Below are 24720 nucleotides of genomic sequence, written 5' to 3'. Positions count from 1 at the left end.
AAAAGATTTTTAAACTACTGTTTTTCTTTTATAATTCTTTTTTGTTCAGGATTTTAAAAAGGTAAATTAGAATTTATTAAAAAGGAAAATTAGTTTCATATAGATTTATAATATTTTAGGATTCAAAAAAGGAAAACTACTAGCAAATATTAAATAATTACATATTTATGAATTTCGTAAGACATGTCATTACATTACATTTATTGTCATGTGTCAAGATCTTTTTAATTAGCAACTTTGAAGAACCAAATTTTATATAATAAGATTAAATTATATAAATCTCTTAAGTTTATGATTTTTTAAAAAGGAAAATAACTATCTACTAATTGTATATTTATAAGGAAAATCACTTAAATATTTATAAGAAAAATCTAATCTTGTAATTACTTTGTTTATAAGGAAATTTTATTTATCTTAAATCAGTGTATAACAACTTTGTTAAAAATATTTGACATATTTGTGTTTGCTCATAAAGATAGATTATCATTACTGTCTGTGTAAGTGATCTTATATATGATTGGTCAATACCAATTCAGACTTCATCGTCATATTATTACAATTTTTTTACTATATCGTATTTTCCTAATTCAATTTTAATTAAAATGTTATTATGGAACTATATCATTAAATAATGGATTAAGAAAATTATTAAATATAAGATAAGTTTAATATATATGAAATATTTGTAGATATTTTTGGTTATAATTTTGTATCATACAATTATCTATTGAAAAATGAAAGTTATTTATTTATAAGAAAATAATAAGAGTACTTTTACAATTTTATTTTGTTTAATCTTTTAAATAAAGAATATTATTTATTTTATAGTTAGTTTTTCTTCATGAATTTTAATAAATAATTTATTGTACTTGTAGGTTTTTATAATAAGTTTTTGTTTGGTATATGTTTTTAAAAGTTAATATTTATCTTCTATAATTCTCTTTCTTTAGTATCTTTAAAAGCAAAATATTTTTTTTTGTAAAAAAGAAAAATTAAATTTCAAAAAGATTATTATAGTTATTTTATAATTTTTTAAAACTGAAAATTGTAATGAAATATTTTTAAAAATATATGATTGTAAGAATATTATGTATTAGTAATTTTCCTTTTCCAAAATCTTAAAAAGAACCGTAAAAGATTATTTTTGTAATGAAAACTTTTGTTTTCTAAATCTTTTATAAATCCTAGAGAGAGAGAGAGAGAGAGAACTATATCATATTTTTACACATGTCACATTTTTTAAAAAATACTTTTAAATAAAAAAATTCAAATATTAATTTTTAAAATTGTTTTAAAAAATGAAAATTACTATCACACTAGATGACGGTCTGCACATTTGTGCGGATTAATTATCCAAATAATTCAAATTTTAATATAATTTTTAATTTCAATATATATTATTTAATTAGTTTAGAATATTAAATTACTCAGAAGATAGATTTTACCTTTTTATTACAACACAACATATATAATGGTTTGGTACTTGTAAAATCTTTTCTTTATTCTATTACCCAATATCACATGTAAAATGTATCATCATCATACTAACCTAATAAAATTATAAATACTTTAAAATAACATAAATTATAAATCTACAAAATAAACCATAAGTATCAATTATCAGTGAAGCTTATGAAATCAAACCCCTTTTCATCAAAGTATTAATTGCATTTTATATAAATTTCCTCTTCAATAAAATTTACATAATGACACATATTGATAAAATCTACAATAATTAAAAACATAATTCAATTTAACCAAAAAAAATTATAAACAAAAGTATAAATTATATATGTCTAGTAAAATCTGGACTCATATTTTTATTTTTTACCGGTGAGAGATTGTATTATTTTTAGTCATAGTTTTTGATTGGTAAGATAATCCGGTGACATAAAAGAAAAGCAAACTTCTTCATTTTTAATCAATAAATAAAAAAGTAAAATAATTTAATATTAATTTAATGTAATGTAATCGTAAGATGAAAAAACTATAAATTATTGCTAAAATTTGATAGTTCTTGTATTAATAATTATCCTTGAATATAATGAAAATATTCATTGAATAATCACTAAAATGTTTGAAAACTAACAATTTGAAAAGTTATTTATTGAAACTAATGACTCAACTTAAATTATGTAATATGAAAAAATAAGTTTATAAAAATAATAAAATATGACAAATAAACAAAAAACTAAAATTATGGAGAAAGTAGGCAAAACTAAAATTAACACCTAAAATTATTTAAAATATGAAAAATTAAATAAAACCACAAATTAAAATTGATAACATGACAAATAAATACGTAACCTAAATTATGGAGAATATAACAAAACTAAAATTATTAAAACTGATAGATGTAGATCTTGAGACTTATCTTACTTGAGCCACCAGCAAGATCATGACAGTAAAACATTGTACAAAAAGCTGTGCTCACCCCAGTGGAACAAAAAGCTACCAAAAGGAATAAAGATTGAGAATCATGTCGCAAAAAAGTGTGGAAACGGATGTAGCCAGATGGCATAAATCCGGAATGGACATTAACAGAGGCGGACCCACATATGCACGGTATGTGGCACGTGCCCCAGGCTGATTTCTATATATTTCTTGTGAAAATGTATTTGACTCTGGCGTCGTCGCTTCTCTTATGGTGATGACGGCCGGCTTTAGGTGTTGTTCGATGGAGGCTGTCTGTCTCGATTGCTATCGAATGATGTTCTCCGATGTAAAGGGTGGTGAAGACGAAGACGGATGCGTTGCAGACGCATGCTGGGGTAGTGGACCGATGAGGCGTCGTTTCGTTTTTGCGGCGGTCTTCATTCGGTGTCAGGCACCGATGCAACCTTATACCTCCAATACAGTCGTTGGAGGTGGGTTTCGTCGGCAAAGAGGACGGAGATGAAGTTTCTCCGATTTGGATGAGTTCGATACGGGAGGTCGGCGGCCGGAAGCTTTTCTCCGGCGATTGGACCTCGATCTGGTGAAAAGGAGACGCGTGTCTCGAGCGGTGGATGGAGTGGACACGTGGATGGTCACGGGAAGACTTCTCACGCGTTGCTGAGTCACCGTTTTTTTCCTTTCGTTTTGGGCTAGGCCCAAGGTTTTTACCCTTCATGTCGGGTCTCTCTTGTTGTAATCGGGCCTGATGGCTCTTCTGTTTTGTTTTGCTTAGGCTGGGTTCTATAGGTTGGGCCTCGACCTTAATAATATTACAATAGTTGGAAAAAAAAATCGTGTAGCTAATTAGTATCAGAGGTTAAATTGTGCCCCATCGAGCCTAACTTCGAACCCATGTGTTGGGCTTTTTTTTGTAAAATATTTTTTTTTGTTTTCTTGTAAGAAAATATTTTATTTTGATTTACTACCTAAAACTATTCTTTTTTGTAACTGTAATATTTTTTTAATAAAGATGATTATTTTCATAGATATCATAATTTTGTGATAAAATAACTAAATTAACTTTCTTTAATCATTTATAAAAATTAATACACCTAATTTCATTCCTTAATTTTAATCTCTAGACAATAGTCCATAAATTTAAACGTTAAGCTATTTTTTTTTGAAAGTTTTTTTTTTAAATGATAGTCAGCTTGTTGTATTTCAATAACTTTTTAATATTTTTGTTCTCAAAACAAAAGACCCATAATTTATTAAAATTTAACTTTAACAATTATTTTATTAAGTTTATTTTATAAGAAAAATGCAAAAACTAAAAGTAATATGTTTTATAAGGAAATTACTATGTGCATGTATAATTTATGATATTATTGAAAATTAATATGTAAAATTGTAAATTTTGTTTCTTCTAAATTTTACTCATTCCAAGAAAATTAATGACTAATATCTTGTAAAACCTATAGTTATATTATATTTAATACAAAAAATTATATATTGTGCCTCATATTAAATTCTTTTCTGGATCTGCCCTTGGACATCATCTCTTTTTTTTTTTCCTGGACATCATCTCAAGATCTATGAAATATGAAAAGTGAAGAAAAAAGAAGTTGCAAAAGAGAAGGAGAGCGGTGTTGATACTGACGTTATTGGAATCCATGATGTGTAGGGGCGATATTTGTTTGTATGCAGGGGCGAACCCAGGAATATATTTGACTGGGGTCAAAAATATAAAATGGTCACTGGTGGGTTTCGAACCCAGATATTTGCGGGTTCAGACAGTGCATTTTACCAACTGCGCTATCGAACTTCATAATATGTTATATACAAAAAGAGGTTATTATCATATTGTTGTGGTGTCAGCTGACCCCACAACACATAAAGTGGGTCCGGCTCTGTTTGTATGTAACCTTATCGGCTAGATGTCCAACTTGTAGATGTATTCATACCACCAACGGTAATCAACCAAAGACATTTACTTTCGTATGAAATGAAGCGATGTATAACAATATTAAGAATCTATATAGACCAAAAGTAATTAAAAAAATAACACTGAAAGCATACGCATAACGAAAGCAGTGGACCTTACTGCTTACAAGTAGGTGAGGGAGAGGTTGGTCGTAACTACGAACCAACTAGAACTCAAATTAATACGGTTTAAATTATTAGTAGTTGACAATTGACATCAGTGTTCAAACATTTGTGGACTAGTTTTTATATCATTTTTTGTCAAATAAGAATGTGAAACGAAGGTTAAACCATAGATGACGACAATTAGTGCTTTTAGCTATAATGGGCTTTTAGGGACTGACTGGTTTTCCCGCTACGACCTGCAAACACATCTTTTTGCGGTTCATAACAGTTGTTGGCATTTCGACAATCACAGAAAACGTTACAAATCGTTTCAAACCGTTCCGAACCTCTTAAAATCAAAAGCTGGTTCCAGCTAGCGTTTGCGGTTGCGGGCGGTTGCGGGAGCGTAAATTTTTTTCTTTAACAACATAATAAATAAAAATAATATTAAAAATATCCAATAAAATTTTAAATTGAAATAATAGAAATTGTAAAATGTATTCATATTATATTTCAATTTATATTATAAAATTTTAAAACCAAAATGTTTTCTATAAATTTTTAAAAATTTATAATATGATTTTATAAATATAAATTTTATATTTATCATATTACTATAATTTTTAATATTTTTATAATTACATAAAATGTAAATATTGTTAAATTATTATTTAACCGATGTTGCGTTTGGTAGTTTACCAGTCATAAGAGTCCCGCAAACGCAATAATTTCTAACAACTGTACCATAAAGTCGCCTAAGGATCGAATGTGTGATATGCAAAGCTTGTTAATAAAACAGTTTCTTCGTTTTATTAAACTCTTAACTTCTTGAGATCATCTTACAATATAGATCTCTATATATAGGGTCTTAGCTTAACCTATTACAATGTGATCTAGAAACTTAACATAAATCTAAATCAAGTTTTTCCTTTTTAGTTATTCAAACTTCTTTTTATGAATAACTTGTTTCCTAAGCTATCTTTGAAGCTTATCCAACATTCTCTCTTCTAAGCTTCAAGCCATCTTTGCTTAAGTCTTGAACTTGAACCAGCTCCCTCATCTCTTTGAACTTGATTCTTGCTAAAGCTTTAGTTAGGATGTCCGCTTTCTGTTTTTCTCCAGGAACATGTTCCACATCAATCTCGTCTTGCTCTACTCATTCGCGAATGAAATGGAACCTCTTGTGAATGTGCTTGCTCCTACGGTGAAACACGGGATTCTTGGCTAATGAGATAGCTGACTTGTTGTCCACTCATATCATCGTCTTCTTCATCTCTTTTCCTGTAATCTCACTTATCAAATCTTGTATCCAGACCGCCTGCTTTGCTGCTTCCGTTGCTGCCATATACTCTGCTTCACACGAGCTTAAAGACACCGTGTCTTGCTTCTGTGAGCACCAAGTGATTGGCGTTTCTCCTAGACAAAACAAGTGACCTGTCGTACTTCTTCCATCGTCCGGATCCGTGTTGTGACTACTGTCACTATATCCTACGAGATTCATTGATCCACCTTGCTCGTAAGATAATCCGTACCCGACTGTTCCCTTTAAGTACCTTAGGACTTGCTTCAGTGCGTTGCCGTGAGACATTCTTGGTGAGTGCATATATCTACTCAAGATGCCCACTGCGTAACACATGTCTGGTCTTGAGTGCATAAGATATCTGAGACAGCCAATTCTTCTTCGATAAAGTGTAGCATCTATCTCGGGTTCGTCGAGGCCTTTTGAGAGTTGCAGACCGAACTCCATGGGTATACATGTCGAGTTGCAGTCGTCCATTGCAGCTTCCTCCAATACTCTCCTCGCATACGCTTCTTGATTGATCATGATGTACTTTGAGCTTTGTCTTACTTCCAATCCGAGGTAGTATGTTAGAAGACCCAAATCAGACATCTCAAAGTTCTTTGACATGTTCTTCTTAAACTCTGAGATTTTTTTTGCAGAGTCTCCGGTAATGAACAAGTCGTCAACGTAGATAGCCACGATAAGAAGCTTTTCTTTATCATCCTTTCGATAGACCGAATTTTCTTTAGAAAACACCTCTTGAAGCTGAGTTGCTTCAAAGTTCGATCAAGCTTTATGTTCCAAGCTCGTGGAGCTTGTTTCAATCCATACAAGGCCTTGGAGAGTTTGAAAACCTTATGCTCTTCTCCCTTCTTTTCAAACCCTTCAGGCTGTGACACATAAACTTCTTCGTGTAACTCACCATGTAAGAATGCTGTCTTGACGTCTATATGGTGAATCTCCCACTTATTCGCAGCAGCTAACCCAATCAGGAGTCTTATGGTCTCTAATCGAGCCACTGGTGCAAACACTTCATCAAAATCGATACCATGTTCTTGTACGTAACCTTTAGCTACGAGTCTCGCTTTGAACTTGTTGATAGATCCATCAGCGTTTCTTTTGATCTTGAAGATCCACTTGAGACCGATGATCTTTGCTCCAGCTGGCTTGTCTGTTAGCGTCCATGTCTTGTTTATGTTGATCGAATGGATCTCGTCTTCACATGCCTTCGTCCATCTTTTATCTCCCTTTGCTTCTTGGAAATTCTTTGGCTCATCATTGATAACATGAAGCAGCAGCTCACATTCTATCTCAGCAAGTAAAATGTAGTCATCTAGGTAACTAGGTTTACTTGTTTGACGAGTTGAGCGCCTTACTTCCTGTGTCGAGCTTTGATCAACTTCTTCTTCTTCGTTGCGTGTTACATCTGATTCTGCGTGTGTAACACCTGTTTCGTCTTCTTGCTGCTCTGTTTCTGCATCCGCGGTTTCTTCTTGTTGTGTACTGGCTATAAACGGACCATTCCCTTCGTTTACAGTCAATCCCCACGTCATACGAAACATACCAGAGTCGTCTTGTCCTTCCTTAGTAGCTCCCTTCCAATTCCAACAAGTTTTCTCGTCAAAAATTACGTCCCGACTTACGACTATCCTTCTGAAAGTAGGATTATAAAGTCGATAAGCTTTCGTGCCGGGTTCGATTCCGAGATGAACAAGAGCTTGAGAACGATCATCAAGTTTCCTTAGATGAACTGAATCTACTTTCGCGTGAGCAACACATCCAAAAACTCTTATGTGACCTACGTTAGGCTTTCCTCCCTTCAAGCTTTCGTATGGAGTTTTATTCTTCAATGCTCTAGTAGGAACACGATTGATCACATATGTTGCGTGTCGCACGGCTTCTCCCCACATGTAGTTCGGTACCTTCATAGCTTTCATCATGCTTCGAGTCATCTCCATTAAAGTACGATTCCTTCTCTCCACAACTCCATTCTGTTGTGGAGTATATAGTGCTGTTAAATGGCGTTTGATGCCATGTTTGTTGCAGAAGTCTTGGAAATCCTTTGACGTGAACTCTCCTCCTCTGTCCGTACGGAGTGTTCCGATTGTCTTGTTTGCTTCCCTCTCAACAAGGGCTTTAAAACTCTTGAATCTATCAAAGGCTTCACTCTTTTCTCTCAACAAAATAGACCACATATATCTCGTACAATCATCAACTATGACGAAGATATAGTTGTTGTGACCTTGTGTTGCCGGCGATATGGGACCACACAAATCTGCGTGTAACAGCTCGAGAGCAACCGAAGATCTGTATGCAGTTGCTGCAGGAAAACTGTGACGCGTCTGCTTCCCGACCAAACAAGAGTTACACAACTGCTTCTCTTCATGTATTTCAGGTAAGCCACGAACCATATCATGTGTTGCCATGGCCCTTATTGTCTTGAAGCTTATATGACCAAGGCGTGCGTGCCATCTCCATGGTTCCTCTTTGATCTTTGCGAGTAGACAAGTAGGTTTACCGACTTTGAGTGATATCTTATATAGACGATTAGAAGCTCTCTGAACTTTCACCAAAAGTCTACCGCTTGGATCTCTCAAGGTGAGGTAATCCTCTTTCATCCTTATGTCACAGCCTTGTTCAGTTGCTTGACCCAGACTTAGTATGTTACTTTTCAAGTTCGGTATGTAATATATGTCGGTTAGGAGCTTCTGTTCCCCTGTTTTGGCTTCAAAGAGAATAGATCCTTTGCCGTTTATATCTACATACGAGCCATCTCCGAACTTGACTTTTCCTTTGATGTTCTCGTTGAGCTCTGAGAATTAAGATTTTTCACCAGTCATGTGATTGATATTTTTCACCAGTCATGTGATTGCTCGCACCGTTGTCTAGATACCATATACCATCTTCTTTCTTGCTTGGCTCTAGTGAATTCGGTAAGACTTTCTCTTCGTTGAGATACACAACTTGATGCATGTATAACGCAGCTTCTGCTACCTCCGTCTTTGTCTTGTTGAGCTCTTGTTTCTCTTCTTTCTTCTCAGGACACACGGATTTGAAGTGTCCCTTCTTCATCTGTGACAAAAAAAAAGTGTCCCTTCTTCTTACAATTGAAGCATGTGATCTGGGAGTAGTCTTTCTTCTCTTTGTTCCCCTCGCCAGTGTTGCTTCTTCCTCGTCCTCTACCTCTGTTTCCTTGACCACGACCACGATATGATCCTCTTCCTCTGCCTCTCGAGTTCTGATCGCTTGATGTTTCAGTGCTTGAGAACAACATATTGTTTTGTTGATCATATGCAGTTTTGCCTTTGACTCGTTCTTCATATGCTTTGAGTCTTCCAATAATATCTTCAAACGAGGTTTTGTTTAGATCAAGCATCTGCTCTATTGATGCCATCATGTGAATGAATTTCATTGGTAGACTGTTGAGAAGTTTCTTCACGAGCTTTGGTTGATCAATGCTTTGTCCCAACGAGGACGCTTTTGATGCAAGCTCTGTTAACTTGCTCGTGAAGTTATCTATACTGTCTGAGTCTTCCATACTTAATCGATCGAATTCATTCATCAGCGTTAGTAGACGAGCTTCTTTAACGCGTTCAACACCAAGGTTTCTAGTTTTAATGGCTTCTCATATAACTTTAGGGGAGTCATCTTCTCCGGCTTGTAAAACCATTGCTTCAGGTATTGAACCGAACAGAAGTCCCGTTGCGAGGTCGTTTCTTTTTTCGTCGTCAGTGCCTGGATCTACTGCACCCCAAACTTTGTGAACCTTTAACAGAATCTTCATCCTCTTTGTCCAAACAGTGTAGTTCATCGTATTGAGCATCAGACAGATTACAGCACTTGGAAAGTCTTCTCTTCTTCCTAGTGGCTTCATCTCTGTTAAAGCTTTTGTATCAGCCATGGATACAGCTTCTCGATTTCACAATCACACAAAAACCTAAGCTCTGATACCAAATAAAGTCGCCTAAGGATCGAATGTGTGATATGCAAAGTTTGTTAATAAAACAATTTCTTCGTTTTATTAAACTCTTAACTTCTTGAGATCATCTTACAATATAGATCTCTATATATAGGGTCTTAGCTTAACCTATTACAATGTGATCTAGAAACTTAACATAAATCTAAATCAAGTTTTTCCTTTTTAGTTATTCAAACTTCCTTTTATGAATAACTTGTTTCCTAAGCCATCTTTGAAGCTTATCCAACATACCAGTCGTACAAATCTCTAGAAAATTCTTAAAACCGTAACTACTTCCACACCCGCAAACTTCCGAAACCGCAACCATAACCGCTGCGGTTACACCAGTAGTGGAGAGATTTTGTGGGGTTACTTCAGTAAGTATGTACAACTTCGTCGTTTTAATGATGATGAAAATCGGTGGAGCCCAAACCCACTGTCTCATCTCGAAGGTTACACATTATCTTAAACCCTAGGCTACTGTTGAGTGGAACCACCAGCAACGCTTATTCGAATGCGCTTTCTCTCTCCACTTGGCTCAACACGCAGACAAATCTTCTTCTATCTTCTCCCTCAATTTCAAGCCAACTCGATCCGTCGCGAATCTACCTCCTCGTTCCACACCACGATGGACGCTACCGAACAATCTCTCCGCCAATCTCTCTCGGAGAAATCCTCCTCCGTCGAGTCCCAGGGCAACGCCGTACGCGCTCTCAAGGCCTCCCGCGCAGCGAAGCCCGAGATCGACGCCGCCATCGACCTCCTCAACAAACTCAAGCTCGAGAAATCCGCCGTGGAGAAGCAGCTCCAGTCAACCATGAGCAGCTCCGGAAACGGTTCGCTTAACCGCGAGGCGTTCCGGCAAGCCGTCGTCAATACTCTGGAGCGGCGTTTGTTCTACATCCCTTCGTTCAAGATCTACCGCGGTGTGTCTGGGCTCTTCGATTACGGTCCTCCTGGCTGCGCTGTCAAGTCCAATGTTCTTAGCTTCTGGCGTCAAGTGAGGATTCGATTCACGTTTCGTTAGAGTAGAAATTGATTTCGCTTAGGCTAGGCATTGATTGATCGGATCCGATTCGGTTAGAGATTTTGGTATCGATCGGTATTTTCTAATTTAGGATCGGTTTGGGTTTAACCGGTTTGGATATTTGCTTAAAAACCAATTCTAGTTTGTATCCGAACGTATGATAACGAATGTAACAAACATATCCGAAATATCCAGAAAACAACTAATATATTCAAATTTATAATTTGTAATTTTGAGTTTTTAGAGTATTAATATAAATAATATTGAAATTGATTTTGGTTTTATTATGATGTTGATTTTGATCTGTTTACAGCATTTCATTCTTGAGGAGAACATGCTTGAAGTTGATTGTCCATGTGTGACACCGGAGGTTGTTCTCAAGGCGTCTGGGCATGTTGATAAGTTCACTGATCTTATGGTCAAGGATGAGAAAACAGGGACGTGTTACCGTGCGGATCACTTGCTGAAAGACTACTGCACCGAGAAGCTGGAGAAAGATCTTACCATCTCTGCTGAGAAAGCTGCTGAGTTTAAGGATGTTCTTGCTGTTATGGAAGATTATTCCCCTGAAGAGCTTGGTGCTAAGATCAAGGAGTATGGGATCACTGCTCCAGATACTAAGAACCCTCTTTCTGATCCTTATCCCTTTAACTTGATGTTTCAAACATCCATTGGTCCATCTGGTTTGATTCCTGGGTGAGTGCTCTTTGTTTTGTAACGTTTCCTGAGCTTCTTTCCTTGCCGGAGTTGTTTCTTGTTTAATCAGTTCTCTTCTTCGTGTCTCAGTTACATGCGTCCGGAGACTGCGCAAGGCATATTTGTGAATTTTAAGGACTTGTATTATTACAATGGAAGAAAACTTCCCTTTGCCGCTGCTCAAATTGGTCAAGCCTTTAGAAATGAGGTGATTATTATTATTAAGAGTTTCAGCTACCTTGTTTGATACATTGGATGTGTTTATGTCAATCTTTTTTGTTTTCAATTGTGTCTGGCTTCCAATAAGTAGTGTCTTGCTCGCAGATATCTCCTCGTCAAGGGCTTCTTAGAGTTCGTGAATTCACTCTGGCAGAGATTGAGCACTTTGTTGATCCTGAGAACAAGTCCCATCCTAAATTCTCTGATGTATCAAAGTTGGAGTTCCTCATGTTTCCAAGAGAAGAACAAATGTCTGGCCAAGCTGCTAAAAAACTTTGCCTTGGCGAAGCTGTTGCCAAGGTCTGTATTTATAATCCTACTATGCATTCGCACACAGAACTTTATGTTTATCATCTGTTATATTGATGTCTGCAAATTAAAAATATAGGGAACTGTGAACAATGAAACTCTAGGGTACTTCATTGGAAGAGTTTATCTTTTCCTTACCCGCCTTGGCATAGACAAGGAACGGCTGCGTTTCCGCCAGCATCTTGCAAATGAAATGGCCCACTATGCAGCAGATTGTTGGGATGCTGAAATTGAGAGTTCATACGGATGGATTGAGTGTGTTGGCATTGCAGATAGGTCTGCTTACGACCTACGTGCTCACTCGGTATGGAACTTACCTTTTAGTTTTCGTTTGGCAGCTATTCAAACTTGCTAATGCAGATTGTGGATACATTGTTGTATTTCAGGATAAAAGTGGCGTTGCTCTTGTAGCTGAAGAGAAATATGCAGAGCCTAAAGAAGTAGAGGTATCTATTTATTCTGAGTTTTAACATTTTCGTTACTGTCTTTATAACTTTGTTGTTAATATGTTTCTGTTTGCGTTCAGAAACTTGTGATCAATCCTGTGAAGAAAGAACTGGGCCTTGCATTCAAGGGAAATCAGAAGAATGTTGTTGAATCTTTGGAGGTATTGTTTTACTATAAAGCTTCTTTGTCTCATGGTATGAGTTTTATATAACTAGAACATGCTCTGTGTATTGTTTTGTTAGGCGATGAACGAGAAAGAAGCTATGGAGATGAAGGCAACCCTGGAATCCAAGGGGGAAGTGGAGTTCTACGTGTGTACCCTCGGGAAAAACGTGAGCATCAAGAAGAACATGGTGTCAATCTCAAAGGAGAAGAAGAAAGAGCACCAGCGTGTTTTCACACCGTCAGTGATCGAACCATCTTTCGGGATTGGTCGGATCATATATTGTCTGTACGAGCACTGTTTCAGCACAAGACCAAGCAAAGCAGGGGATGAACAGCTGAACGTGTTCCGGTTCCCTCCTCTTGTGGCTCCCATCAAGTGCACGGTTTTCCCGCTGGTTCAGAACCAACAATTCGAGGAAGCAACCAAAGTCATTTCCAAGGAACTCACTTCTGTTGGCATCTCGCATAAGATTGACATCACTGGTACGTGTTAAAAAACAGTTTTGAAGTTATTTAGAATCTTGAAATGGAGCAAAACCGAGCGTGTGTGTGTGTGAATGAAAACAGGTACATCGATAGGGAAAAGGTATGCGAGAACGGATGAGCTAGGAGTGCCATTTGCAATAACAGTGGACTCGGATGCATCGGTGACAATCAGAGAAAGAGACAGCAAAGACCAAGTCCGAGTTAGCTTGAAAGAGGCAGCCTCTGTGGTGAGCTCAGTCGCGGAGGGGAAGATGACATGGCAAGACGTGTGGGCAAGCTTCCCTCACCACTCTTCTGCTGCTGCAGACGAGCAGGAGTGATTAGCTCCTCTACTTATCATGGAAAAATTAAAAGTACAATTTTAAACCTATGTTTTGTGAAAATCGTTTACTGGACCTGCTCATTTCTATGTTTTTATAATGTCTGTTTTCTCCTCGAACTTTCCCTTTTTGCCTCTGTGGTTTCCGCGGAAAAAAACGTTGACGATTCTCTCTGAGGTGCATGAGGAGAGAATACCGTCTCGGAGGAAGTCTTTGACTTTTCCTGAGGAAAGAGAGCAACATAAATATAATGTTCTTAGCTTGTGGAGTAAATCTAGACATGTCGTTTGGTCTTAAAAGTCATTGAGATTGGTTTTAGTTTTATAAGTCCAAAAATTTGAGTTTTTTGGAATTAGTCTATTTGAGCATCGGATATTTTGGTCTTAAACTTGTTTGAATTAGGATTGGTATAAAAACTCGAAATTTTGTATTTTATTTTAGATATTATCATTTTTGCAATCATAATCTTTATTATTATTGACATATTATTTTTATATTTTATATTTTTAATCCAGATTCTAATAAAATATAAAAGCTGTTAATGTGCTTTATTGTTTAATCATAACAAATGTTATATTTTTTTTTATAAATATAACTTAAAATGTGTTCAATGAAAAGAAAAAAAACTCTTACTTTATAACATAGTTTTTTTCAACATACAAAGACTGAAACGTTTGATCATGTTTTTCATAAATTTTGTTCTCTTATACGTTTAGTTTAAATTTATATTTGATTATTTAAATTTTATTAAATTTGGTTAGTTTATAATATATTTTTAAAGCATACGAAAAAGTAAAATATTTTGATAAAGAAGAAAAGTTTAAATTCACTTTACATTTAAAATTAAAAGTTGAAACTGTTTTTTTTTTAAATTCATATGTATTAAAACACTAGAAATGACAATACAAATTATTTTTCGAAAAACTCAAAAACCCCGAAAATCCCTATAAAGGCCGGAGCCGGACTTTGAATTCTAGGTACACATGCAAAGAGCCAGCGTATTGCAGATCAAATAAGACATAGGTACTGGAAAGATGATGATATATATGCGCCATTATTTGTTAAGAACAATCATTGGGTGGCTTGCTCGACATCAATTCTGAGGAGACACATAATGATTTGGGACATTGATGATGGTTTTGCTAAGAATGAAGAAATTGCTAAGGCTGGGAAGCATATTGTGCACATGCTGCCGTATATGATGCATATGTTATCTCGTGGTGTGTAGAAGGAGTTGGAAACAGTTAATTTTACACATGAGCGGGTCTCAAAATATGGGGTACCACAAAACAAGCAAAGTGGTAATTGTGGAGTACTGTTTTTGCTTGAAGTATATAGAATGTAATACATTTCACATGACATTTCCATCTCATGATTCTGTGATAAGAAGATCAAAGAAATCATGACGAAGCTATGGGCATAGATATTCGACACGACCAACATAAACGACACATAAAAACTTGTTTACAAGCATCTTGATGTCTATGGGTAAGGTTTGCAATCCACTTTTTAGATACTATTCTAGGAAGTATGAACTTTTTTTGGTGACTTTATTCGTCGGATATATTTTATTGTGTTGTGAGTAGTAGATTAATGTATTAGACTGATTTAGTAGGATTTTGTACTAGATTTTTGGCTGTAACAAACTTATTTAATTTGCTTGCAGCTGATTTAAGTATTAGTTTTCTTTTACAAAAGACTTTTCAGAAATCTGCTGCTCGATTATCTATCAGAAAATCATCCTTTGTATCAGTTTTTTTCAGTATTAGTTTTCTTTTAGAGAATTCAACAAAAATAACAATTTCAAGGCATCGTACAGACTTAAGTGTTATTCTTCTTATACATAAGACTACTAAAGAAGTCTGTTTTTTTGTCGAGTTGACTTTTGTACAAGTCTTCTATAAAAGTAAACTAATATATAAGTCTACATGACTGGAAAACTCCAAAGTGATACAAAAGAATAAGACCTACAATTTCAACATAGTTTATCACATAAAACAATATCCAAAACAATAATACAACTCATAAGTTTCACACTGACTAAAAATCCATAAATCCAACATAAATTCAACCCATAAAACATAAGACAACATCTAGAGTAATAAGACAATTCATAAGTTCACATAACACTAACACATATTTAGCTTGGACAATTTGTGTAGTTATTTTGCTTAGATCGAACTTTAAGATTTTTAGTTCTAAGCAATAATCCTTGGAACAAATGATTCATTACTTTATTGGATTCCACTGTTAAAAACTTCCAACTTTTATCTTGTGGATCTTTGAAATATCTGGTTACAGAGTCTGATGCTTTCCGTTAGACCTTATGTTGGTAACCACTTGCAGCCAAAAAGAAACATCTTGCCAAGAAATATGGCAAACTTTCACATTCTCAAACAAAATCCAATACCACAAAAACATTTTGGTCAAAAAAGTCCTTAAACAAGCACATTCATGAAGAAGAGAAAGAAAAACAGTAGATTATGAGAAACTTAAATACCGTTCAAATCGTTAGCAAAACATTTATTAAAGTAATTAAATAACAACATACAGAGTAGAGATGATTCTCAATTTTTTTCTTCAGAAGAACTGGATGTTGCACTTGGATGAAAGTCTGGGAAGAGACAATAGGTTCCTTCTCAAGTACTTATTGTCTGCCACATGCTGAACAACACCAATTTTCACAAGTTCAAGACATTTCAAGTTCCCAAGGAAATGCCTCATTTGTTGAATCTCTCTACGAGTTCCTCCATAACCAGAGATCTCTAGCACCTTCACTCCAAGTGTCGGTAAACAAGACTTTTTTGACACACTCTCCTTCACCTTATTATTGTGCTTTTTTGTACGGAAGAGGCATGGGCACACGTCTCCACATCTACCTGTAACTCGATGAATAAGACCCTGAAAACATACATATAAAAATCAAATTCTATATGTGTGGTGGCGGCAGCACAAGAAAATAATAATAAAAGGGAAACTGATGATACCTTGATGACTAAAGTTTGTAGATTAGGGGCCCTCTTGAGCAGACGAGGAACAAAATGCCAGCCTTTATCCTTGTCACTTTCGAATGATAAAGTAAGGAGATTTTCGAAAACACGGATGTACTCACAACAGAAAAGAATAGCCTCAAGAGAATGAGGAGACAAGTGAAGGGTCTTAACGTTGCGGCTTATATCATCAAGGAGAAAGGTAGTATTACCAAAGATAACATTAAAACCATTCACTGAAAGGTATCCATCCTCATAATCATCATCATAACAGATGGTTGACTCCCACAGTCGAAGATCTAGTTTAGCTTCCACAAGCGAGGGCATCTTCGACAAAATATAATATCTGGAGACATAACCAGAATATTCGAAGTAAGTAAGATTAGTTGCAATGACCATAACTTTATCTTCATAAACCTCTCTATATTTAGGAACATGGTAATGAATCACAAGTCGCTTCAACGAATAACTATCCAAAAATCTAATCCAACTTGGCGGGTTATCTCCGTCGTTACGGATGAACAATTCTTCCAGCACAGGGCACATAGTGATGAGGTTAACATAATTGGTGGTACTAATCACAATGTCGCCTATAAAAAGCGATTTGAGTGCAGGGAAAATCGCAGGACCATCATCTTTCGTAAACATCTTAATCCTCTCAGGAACAAAATCAACAACACATCCATGGGATATAGCGTAAGCTTAGTCAGTGTCTTGCTTTGGAACAAAAACTCTGTATGTCTATCGATCCGATGAGGACAACGCAAGTGTAGTACGGATAAGTTGCGTTGCAACGCAGTGCCGATCCAACCATCAACACATGACTTGTTATAACGGCGGCCATTCAAAGAGAAACTCTTGATGGGACACGTGGGGTAACAAATCAACTGTTTTGTCCACAAAATCAGAGAAGCATCTTCTTTCTTCTTCTTCTTCTTCTTCTGTGTCTCTGTCGGGATACAGAAAGATGGAGTCATCAAAATCAAGGGTGTCTACAAGAGGGAACAAATTCATCCACCTCTTGGACAGAATCGATGTGGAAGCAGCAAGCTTTGTGGGAAGCAAAGACAGGATCTTTCCAAGAATCTCATCTGGCAAACTGCTGATTAAATCTCCCAACTGTCCTAACATCAAAATAGACATTGTCAATAGAACATAATCTAAGCCTCTGAGGTATGCACATAATAGTCTATTTCTGATGCACTAGCAGGGTCTAAACTCATTCTCTAATTAGAACATAATCTTCTCCCTTGTGTCGAGAATTCAGACATTATTTCCCCCTGCTCGAGTGTTCAAGTAAGTTAAAACTAACCTTTAAACAAATTATATTGTGTTTCAACGTTTGGTGTATGCTCAGGCACATCTATTGATACAGTCTCTGCTCCTTTGCTTTTGTATGTTCTACAAGCATAGCTAGATATTCCCAAACCTCTCACCAATGATATTGTTCAAAAATTCCTCAAATAGATCTTATTTCTGAATCTCAGGAACGATTGAGCTCAAGATTGTTCAGAACCATGACCAAGACTGATGCAATTTAGGTGATATCATCAAGTCTTCTCTAGTAGATGTATGTTATCTTAGCCTTCAAAAAGAAACTTATTCAACCCAGAGCTTCCAGCTTGTATCTTTATCAATACGTTAATTCACTTATTGTATAAATAACTCAGATAAAATAGTCTGATTAGAGGCAAATGACTTGAGCAAATCATTAGAGTTTCAAATTACTCTTGATCTTATCTCATCCCAACCATTTGGAAGATCATTAAGGTTCACTAACAATAAACATGTCACAGTAACAACTAAGTACATATTAGTGAACTCAACAATGAGATCTCCATGGATATACAAGCACATCATAACCTTCTTCTTCTTCCTAATCGTCATCCACCCCACGACGCCTCTGGATCTGTAAACGCATCCGACATAAACTTACACTCAGTGATATCGTTAAACTATGAGCAAGGTTTGTTTGCTAATAACTTGTGTGTTTTGGGAGGATTACCGTGACTTTGGTCTGTTTGCTAGTTTCGCTGTTTATTTGTTCCAACAGGGTTATAAGCCGCTCCTCAGAAACCTGTAAAGAACAACACACAGAGTATTGCAATAACTTCCAGATGCGTAAATATTCAGGTAACGTAAGCGAAACTTGATGATATGTAAAGAAAGAACTATGAACTCTATGACATGGAGAGTTAACTGGATATTCTTACCTTCTCAACAATCTGTCCCATTTGAGCAGCCCTCAAGATAACATCCTCTACGCCTCTAGCTTTCTCAGGTTTCACCAGTGCAATTCGAGCAACTATAGAAAAAGATACATTACCACAATTTGCAATATCATCACATCGATGACATGACAGTCACGAAGAAACAAAGGAAGAGAAACTAGATGAAGTAGGACTTACTTCTCTCTCGGGCTTGGGAAGACAATATTTGACTAAGCATCACTTGTCTACGTTCATCAGCTTCCCTAAACATTCGTTCCAATCCGAAAATATATTAGTTCCAAACTGCAAAAAAAAAAATTCAAATTATTTTCAAATAAAAAGACAACAAGCAATGATACAGACCTTTTAGCATCTTCTTGTGCTCTCTCATGATCTGGATTCTGCTGCTTCCCCTGCTAATCAGTTCGGTTCACAATGAGCCACAAACTGCAATTTTTGTCAATTGAAAAAGAAACAAAACAGGCATAAGTGAATGTTTATGGAAATTACAGTGCCATGTTGAGCCATCAGCTCTTGCATTCTCCTCTGTCTAATAGCTTCAAGTTCAGGATCAGCCTACACTGATATTAAAACATAGAAGATAAAGATAAAGGTATATAAAACATAAAATGACTAAGGCCCTGTTTGTTTCTCCATTTAGATGAATCCATTTAGCTGATCCATTTGTGTGCTCCATCTAAATGATCCATTCAAATTTTTGACCATGTTTGTTTCTTCATTTGGATGAGTCATTTGAATGAACCATTTGAATGTATTTTATGTTTGTTTCTCCATTTAGATGAATCATTCAAATGAGTTTAATAACCAAATTACATATATACTCCTGTTTTGGTTTAATCATATATTTGATATCAATTGATATCAATTTTAACTACACAAAATTTTATTATTCATTATAAAATATATTTACACTAAAATTATTTTAAAATTAACATTTTGACATTTATAAATTTTTATTTCATAAAATATACTCAAATTTTAATTTATTTTTAATAAACTTTCAAACAACTCAAAATAGATATTCAAATTTTAGTAAAATTTTAAACCGTTCAAAGTAGATATTCAAATGATAACAATAATGTTTATAAAACTGAAATTTAAAAGATGTTTAACAATTTAAAGAAACCCATCTAAAGAAAACAATGTCATACGTTTTCCACACTGTCTCATATCTTTGGACCACAAACAAGAACTTTCACACTCTTCACTCATTGCTACAACAATCCAAGAAGAGAAAAAACCTGCCATATAAACCATACAAAGAGTTCTTGGTCAGTCAATCAACAATGGGAAAGACATACCTACAAACATAAAAGACCATAGACACATACTTGTATGATGCTAGTATGGAAGTCTAGTTCCTCTTGCCATCTCCATAGTAATACAGTGACGCACACTCTCCTTTTCTTTCATTTCCTTTCAGCTTCTCCTCAACTCTCAGTTTGAGTTAGAACCGAGTTTGCTCATCAGTCCATGCAAGACTCTTATAGCATTCAAATATTCAATACCAGTTTAAAAATGTACTTAACTAAACTAAGAAAACCATTCAAAAAATCACATGAGGAGACAGCAACAACAGACAGACATCACTTAACTAAACTAAGAGAACCATTCAAATATTCAGTATGAGGAACTAAACTAAGAAAACCATTCAGTTAAAAAATGTACTTACATCAGTACCAGGGACATAGGTCATTGCAGCGTTAGAATACTCTGAAGATCAATAGCTTCCTCTTATATGGTTTATAGGCTTTGCGTTAGAAACACATTCTCCATAGTAATAAACTTTAGTCAACTTAAAGAAAGTACTGCTTCAGCGCATGATTCTTATAATCAAAAGATAACAGTTCTTGTCATAATTCATAAAACTAACATCTTAAATAATCTCAAGCAAGTGATGAACTATACAAACCAAGCTAAGCTAATGAAAAAATGATTTCAACACAATGATCAGAAAGCTACATGTTTCAACAGCTCCTCACCAAGAAAGAGTTAAAAACACTTAGGCTTCTTTGAGACTATAAATTTGAACAACATCAGTGAACTAGCAAACTAAGAAAACCCATCAAACCCAATGACAAATTCAAAAGGGAACCCAAGCAGTCTATGAACACAACGATTTCAAGCATAAACCAAGTGACCATCTCGTAATTCAAAAGGGAACCCAAGCCCTCTCTGTGACCATCTCAAGCAAGCTCGTAACAGGGCCTAACCATCTATAGAGATCTAAAAGAAGAAAACTCGAGGGAGAGAGACTTTGAGAGATACCCGAGAGAGAGAGAGTGAGTTGCGGCGAGAGAGAGATCCGGCGAGAGAGAGAGAGATTCGGCGAGAGAGAGAGAGGGATCCGGAGAGAGAGAGAGAGAGAGAGAGAGAGAGAGAGAGAGAGAGAGAGAGAGAGAGAGAGAGAGAGAGAGAGAGAGAGAGAGAGAGAGAGAGAGAGAGAGAGAGAGAAAGAGAGCTCCGGCGAGAGAGAGAGACCCGCGAGAGAGAGAGACCTGTGAGAGAGAGAGAGATCCGCGAGAGCTCAAGCTCCTTTCATGGAGTTCGAGAGAGAATGGAGTTCGAGAGAGATGAAGTTGTCGGCTGAAGAAAAAAGATCGACACTCTGAATAAAAATTAGGTTTGTAATATTCAAGTTAAATCAGGGGCAATATCGACATTTCAGAAATTCGACTGAACCAGTTCCAGTCAAATGATCTGATTCGGTTCAGTCAACTGGTTACAAAATTTAAACTATATTTTAAAAAGTCATTCAGCTGATCCATTCAAATGAGTGGTTGATTTTAGGTCTAATAGAACAAGAGACTCAGTTCCAGTCAAATGGATCAGTTCGATGAACAAACAAACAGGCTCTAACGCTATTACAACTAAAGAACAAATCAACAAGTAGAGGCCCGTTTGTTTCTCCATCTGAATGAGGCATTTGGATGAAGATAAGAGTTTTGTTTGTTTAAGCACTAAAAGTTACACTCATTCGGATGACTTTTGGAAATCTAGCCTTAATTTTAAAGTCCATTCAGCTGAACCAATTTGAATCATTTGAATGGAGATGGTTCATTCAAAATGATATAATGTCTATTATGCCCCTAATGTAATTTACAAATTACAAACTTAAACATAATATCATTTTGTAACACATAAAAACTAACAAAACCACAAAAATGCATTTTCCGCGAAAATTACAAAAACGTGTTTTCCTGCCAAAATTGGAAAAACGCATTTTCCCGCCACACAAAACACGTTTTCCCGCTAAAACCGAAAAATCTTGTTTTTCCGCGAAACTGCAAAAAGTGTTTTCCCACCAAAACTACAAAAATGCATTTTCTCGTAAAAACCGCAAAATCTTGTTTTCCCGCCAAAACTGAAAATTCTCATTTTTCTCGCAAAAACGTGTTTCCCGCCAAAACAACAAAAACGTGTTTTCTTGCCAAAACTGCAAAACCGCTTTTTCCTGCCAAAACGAAAAAACGCGCTTTCTCGCCAAAACCGAAAATCTCGTTTTCCTGTAAAAACGCATTTTCTGCCAAAATCATAATACATGTTTTCCCACCTAAACCGAAAAATCTCGTTTTCCCCCCAAAACCGAAAAAATCACGTTTTCCTGCCAAAATTGAAAAATCTCGTTTTCTCGCAAAAACGTGTTTCTCGCCAAAACGGCAAAAACGTGTTTTCCCGCCAAAACCGCGAAACCGCTTTTTCCCGCCCGAACCATGAAACCGCTTTTTCCCGCCAAAATCGCAAAAACGCGCTTTCCCGCCAAAACCGAAAATCTCGTTTTCCCGCAAAAACCGCAAAAACATATTTTCCCGCCAAAATCACAAAAACACGTTTTCTCTCCTAAACAAAAAATCTCATTTTCCCGCCACAACCGCAAAACGCGTTTTCCCGCCAAAATCGAAAATCTCGTTTTCCCGCGAAAACCGCAGAAACTCATTTTCCTGCGAAAATCGAAAAATCTCATTTTCCGCCAAAATAAACAAAACATGTTTTCCCGCCAAAACCTAAAAAATCTCATTTTCCCGCGAAAACCGCAAAAACGTGTTTTCCCGCCAAAATATAAAAAATTTCGTTTTCCCACCAAAAATCGCAAAACGCATTTTCCTGCCTTAACCGAAAAATCTTGTTTTCCTGCGAAAGCCGCAAAAATGTGTGTTTTCCGCCAAAACTGAAAAAATCTCATTTTCCTGGGAAAACCACTTAAACGCTTTTTCCCGCCAAAACCAAAAAATCTTGTTTTCTCGCCAAAACGTGTTACCCGCCAAAACCGCATAAACGTGTTTTCTCGTCAAAATCGAATTTTTTTTTTTTTCGCCAAAACCAAAAAATGTGTTTGCCTACTAAAACCAAAAAAATCTTGTTTTCTTATCCAAACCGCAAAAAATGTTATTGAAATAATTCTAATGCAAATATATTAAACTAAATAATTAAATGTAATATAGTTAAAAATAATATCAACCATATTATTAAACTAAGACAAAAGTATTTTGGTAATTTGTTTACTAAACTCATTTGGATGTAAATGAAAATAAAGAAACAAACATATGATTCATTTAGATGATTCATATAAATGAGATATCTGGATGGATCATCTGGATAGATCATACAAATGAATAATCTAAATGGAGACGACAAATGGTGAAACAAACAGCCCATAGATCGTTAGAAGCACAAAGTAGAGTGGAAAAGCAGCAAAACCAATGGAGTTTTAAGACATTTCTTGTGCAAAAATGGGATCACACCTATCAGACAAGACAAGTTTCAGACAACCCACATAGCATTGCTGATTCAAATCCTAAATAAACAATCATAAAAGTAACTAAAGCTAACAAACCACAAATATCGAATCTCAATCAAAGGTAGCCACTTTCAATCAAGAACAGAATCAAATCATTCAAGTACTCCTAACAAAAGGAAAGGAACGAAACCAATTGAACTCAAAAACCCTAATAAAATTCAAGTTCCCCAAATCAAAAACCAACACAGAGAAGCTCCATCAATCTCACCATGGGAGCAGTCTTTGTTTCTGAATCGATAAAGCGCCTCAGAACACCTCAAGAACCAAAAACACAGAGAAGCTCCAAAGGAGAGAAAATGCTTTAAAACCCAAACGTAGCTTCATCGTTTTGTTTTACATATTCCTTCCAAATGTTTTTGACTTTTTACATATTCGACCCGTTAACTTATGATTTGTTAATTTTACCCCCGTTACTTGAATACCAACTGGTTATCCTAAAAGCTCAAACAAGAACCTAGAGCAACCCTCACTCCAAACTATGGAAATACACCTATCAGTCAACATAACCTTATATATTGCATTTTTAATTGAGAACGAGACCTATACCTCGTATACCGCTCAGGTTCCAATAAAACATTTGTTTTGACTTCCTAAAAGAAATAATATAAATAGATTTTTCTATCTTAAATTTATCGAAATTTATTTTCAAATGTTTAAGAACTATGAAATTTTAGAGTTAATTTTTGTTTTCATCCTTCATTGTGAGACTTAATCTTGTAACATTTCTGAACTATGTTAAACACAAGAATATCCAGCAGCCATTTGGCACCACCATGTGAGCCTGCTTGACCGTTCCCAATATGGAGCTACTAAATATGAAATGGGAACATTCCCTTAATCTTCTATTAACTCAACACTAGGCTATTCCGCACATACTTGCACAATTTGAACTAGTTCAGATAATCTAGCCCGACCAATATGTATGATAGTGTTAAAGCTATCGAAAAACGTACAATACGAACATGTAACAATCTTGACTCACCTATCCAACTATAAACTAGCTAGGCTATTCTGCACTTACTTGTACCATTTGAGATAATTCAGATATTCTAACCCAACAAAGGTACCTGACGACTTCTTCATGTCTTTCTGCTTGTGCTGTCGGAAGCACGTGGTCATCTTTAAATTCCAAAGAAAATGCCGAGCTTAACGGGAAAATATCGACTTGAAAGGAATCAAGAACAGGTTGTGCCAAGCAAACTCGGAGGAAGTAGTTCTGATTTGTTTTATTTTGTTTTAGCTTTGTGAGATGCATGATCAGTTATAGATATAACCAAATGAAATATTGATGTAAGACATTGTTAAACACAAAATTTCATTAATAATTT

The 24720-nt window shown here is 35.6% G+C and overlaps 3 protein-coding genes across 4 annotated transcripts; 1 reads left to right on the top strand and 2 right to left on the bottom strand.

Moving 5' to 3' along the window:
• The first annotated feature begins 10158 nt into the window (after positions 1 to 10158).
• On the top strand, positions 10159 to 13492 carry LOC108805245 (glycine--tRNA ligase, mitochondrial 1). Its single transcript, XM_018577240.2, has 9 exons — positions 10159 to 10704; positions 11045 to 11427; positions 11518 to 11635; positions 11752 to 11946; positions 12035 to 12259; positions 12342 to 12401; positions 12482 to 12562; positions 12645 to 13050; positions 13135 to 13492. Exons 1-9 carry the CDS (start codon positions 10219 to 10221, stop codon positions 13371 to 13373), a joined length of 2193 nt encoding a protein of 730 aa, XP_018432742.1. The 5' UTR covers positions 10159 to 10218; the 3' UTR covers positions 13374 to 13492.
• Positions 13493 to 15875: 2383 nt separating this feature from the next.
• On the bottom strand, positions 15876 to 17294 carry LOC108858386 (putative F-box protein At1g64540). Its single transcript, XM_018632320.2, has 2 exons — positions 16361 to 17294; positions 15876 to 16274 (listed from the first exon to the last, which is right to left on the bottom strand). Exons 1-2 carry the CDS (start codon positions 17009 to 17011, stop codon positions 15954 to 15956), a joined length of 972 nt encoding a protein of 323 aa, XP_018487822.1. The 5' UTR covers positions 17012 to 17294; the 3' UTR covers positions 15876 to 15953.
• Positions 17295 to 18034: 740 nt separating this feature from the next.
• LOC108859896 (uncharacterized) lies at positions 18035 to 23694 on the bottom strand. Of its 2 annotated transcripts, none has more exons than XM_018633797.2 (7): positions 23601 to 23694; positions 19084 to 19149; positions 18937 to 18989; positions 18772 to 18836; positions 18577 to 18668; positions 18369 to 18440; positions 18035 to 18272 (listed from the first exon to the last, which is right to left on the bottom strand). In XM_018633797.2, the coding sequence occupies exons 1-7, from the start codon at positions 23601 to 23603 to the stop codon at positions 18240 to 18242; spliced, it is 384 nt and encodes a 127-aa protein (XP_018489299.1). In that variant the 5' UTR covers positions 23604 to 23694; the 3' UTR covers positions 18035 to 18239. The 2 variants fall into 2 exon arrangements, with proteins under 2 accessions (XP_018489299.1, XP_056867216.1); XM_057011236.1 differs by having other exon boundaries at positions 18937 to 18986; positions 23601 to 23693.
• Between the last annotated feature and the right edge of the window lie 1026 nt (positions 23695 to 24720).

The sequence above is a fragment of the Raphanus sativus genome, chromosome 5 (assembly GCF_000801105.2).
Source record: "Raphanus sativus cultivar WK10039 chromosome 5, ASM80110v3, whole genome shotgun sequence".
Classification (NCBI taxonomy): domain Eukaryota; kingdom Viridiplantae; phylum Streptophyta; class Magnoliopsida; order Brassicales; family Brassicaceae; genus Raphanus; species Raphanus sativus.
The sequence above is the reverse complement of the archived record's forward strand: the minus strand, read 5'-3'. Positions and strand labels throughout refer to the sequence as shown.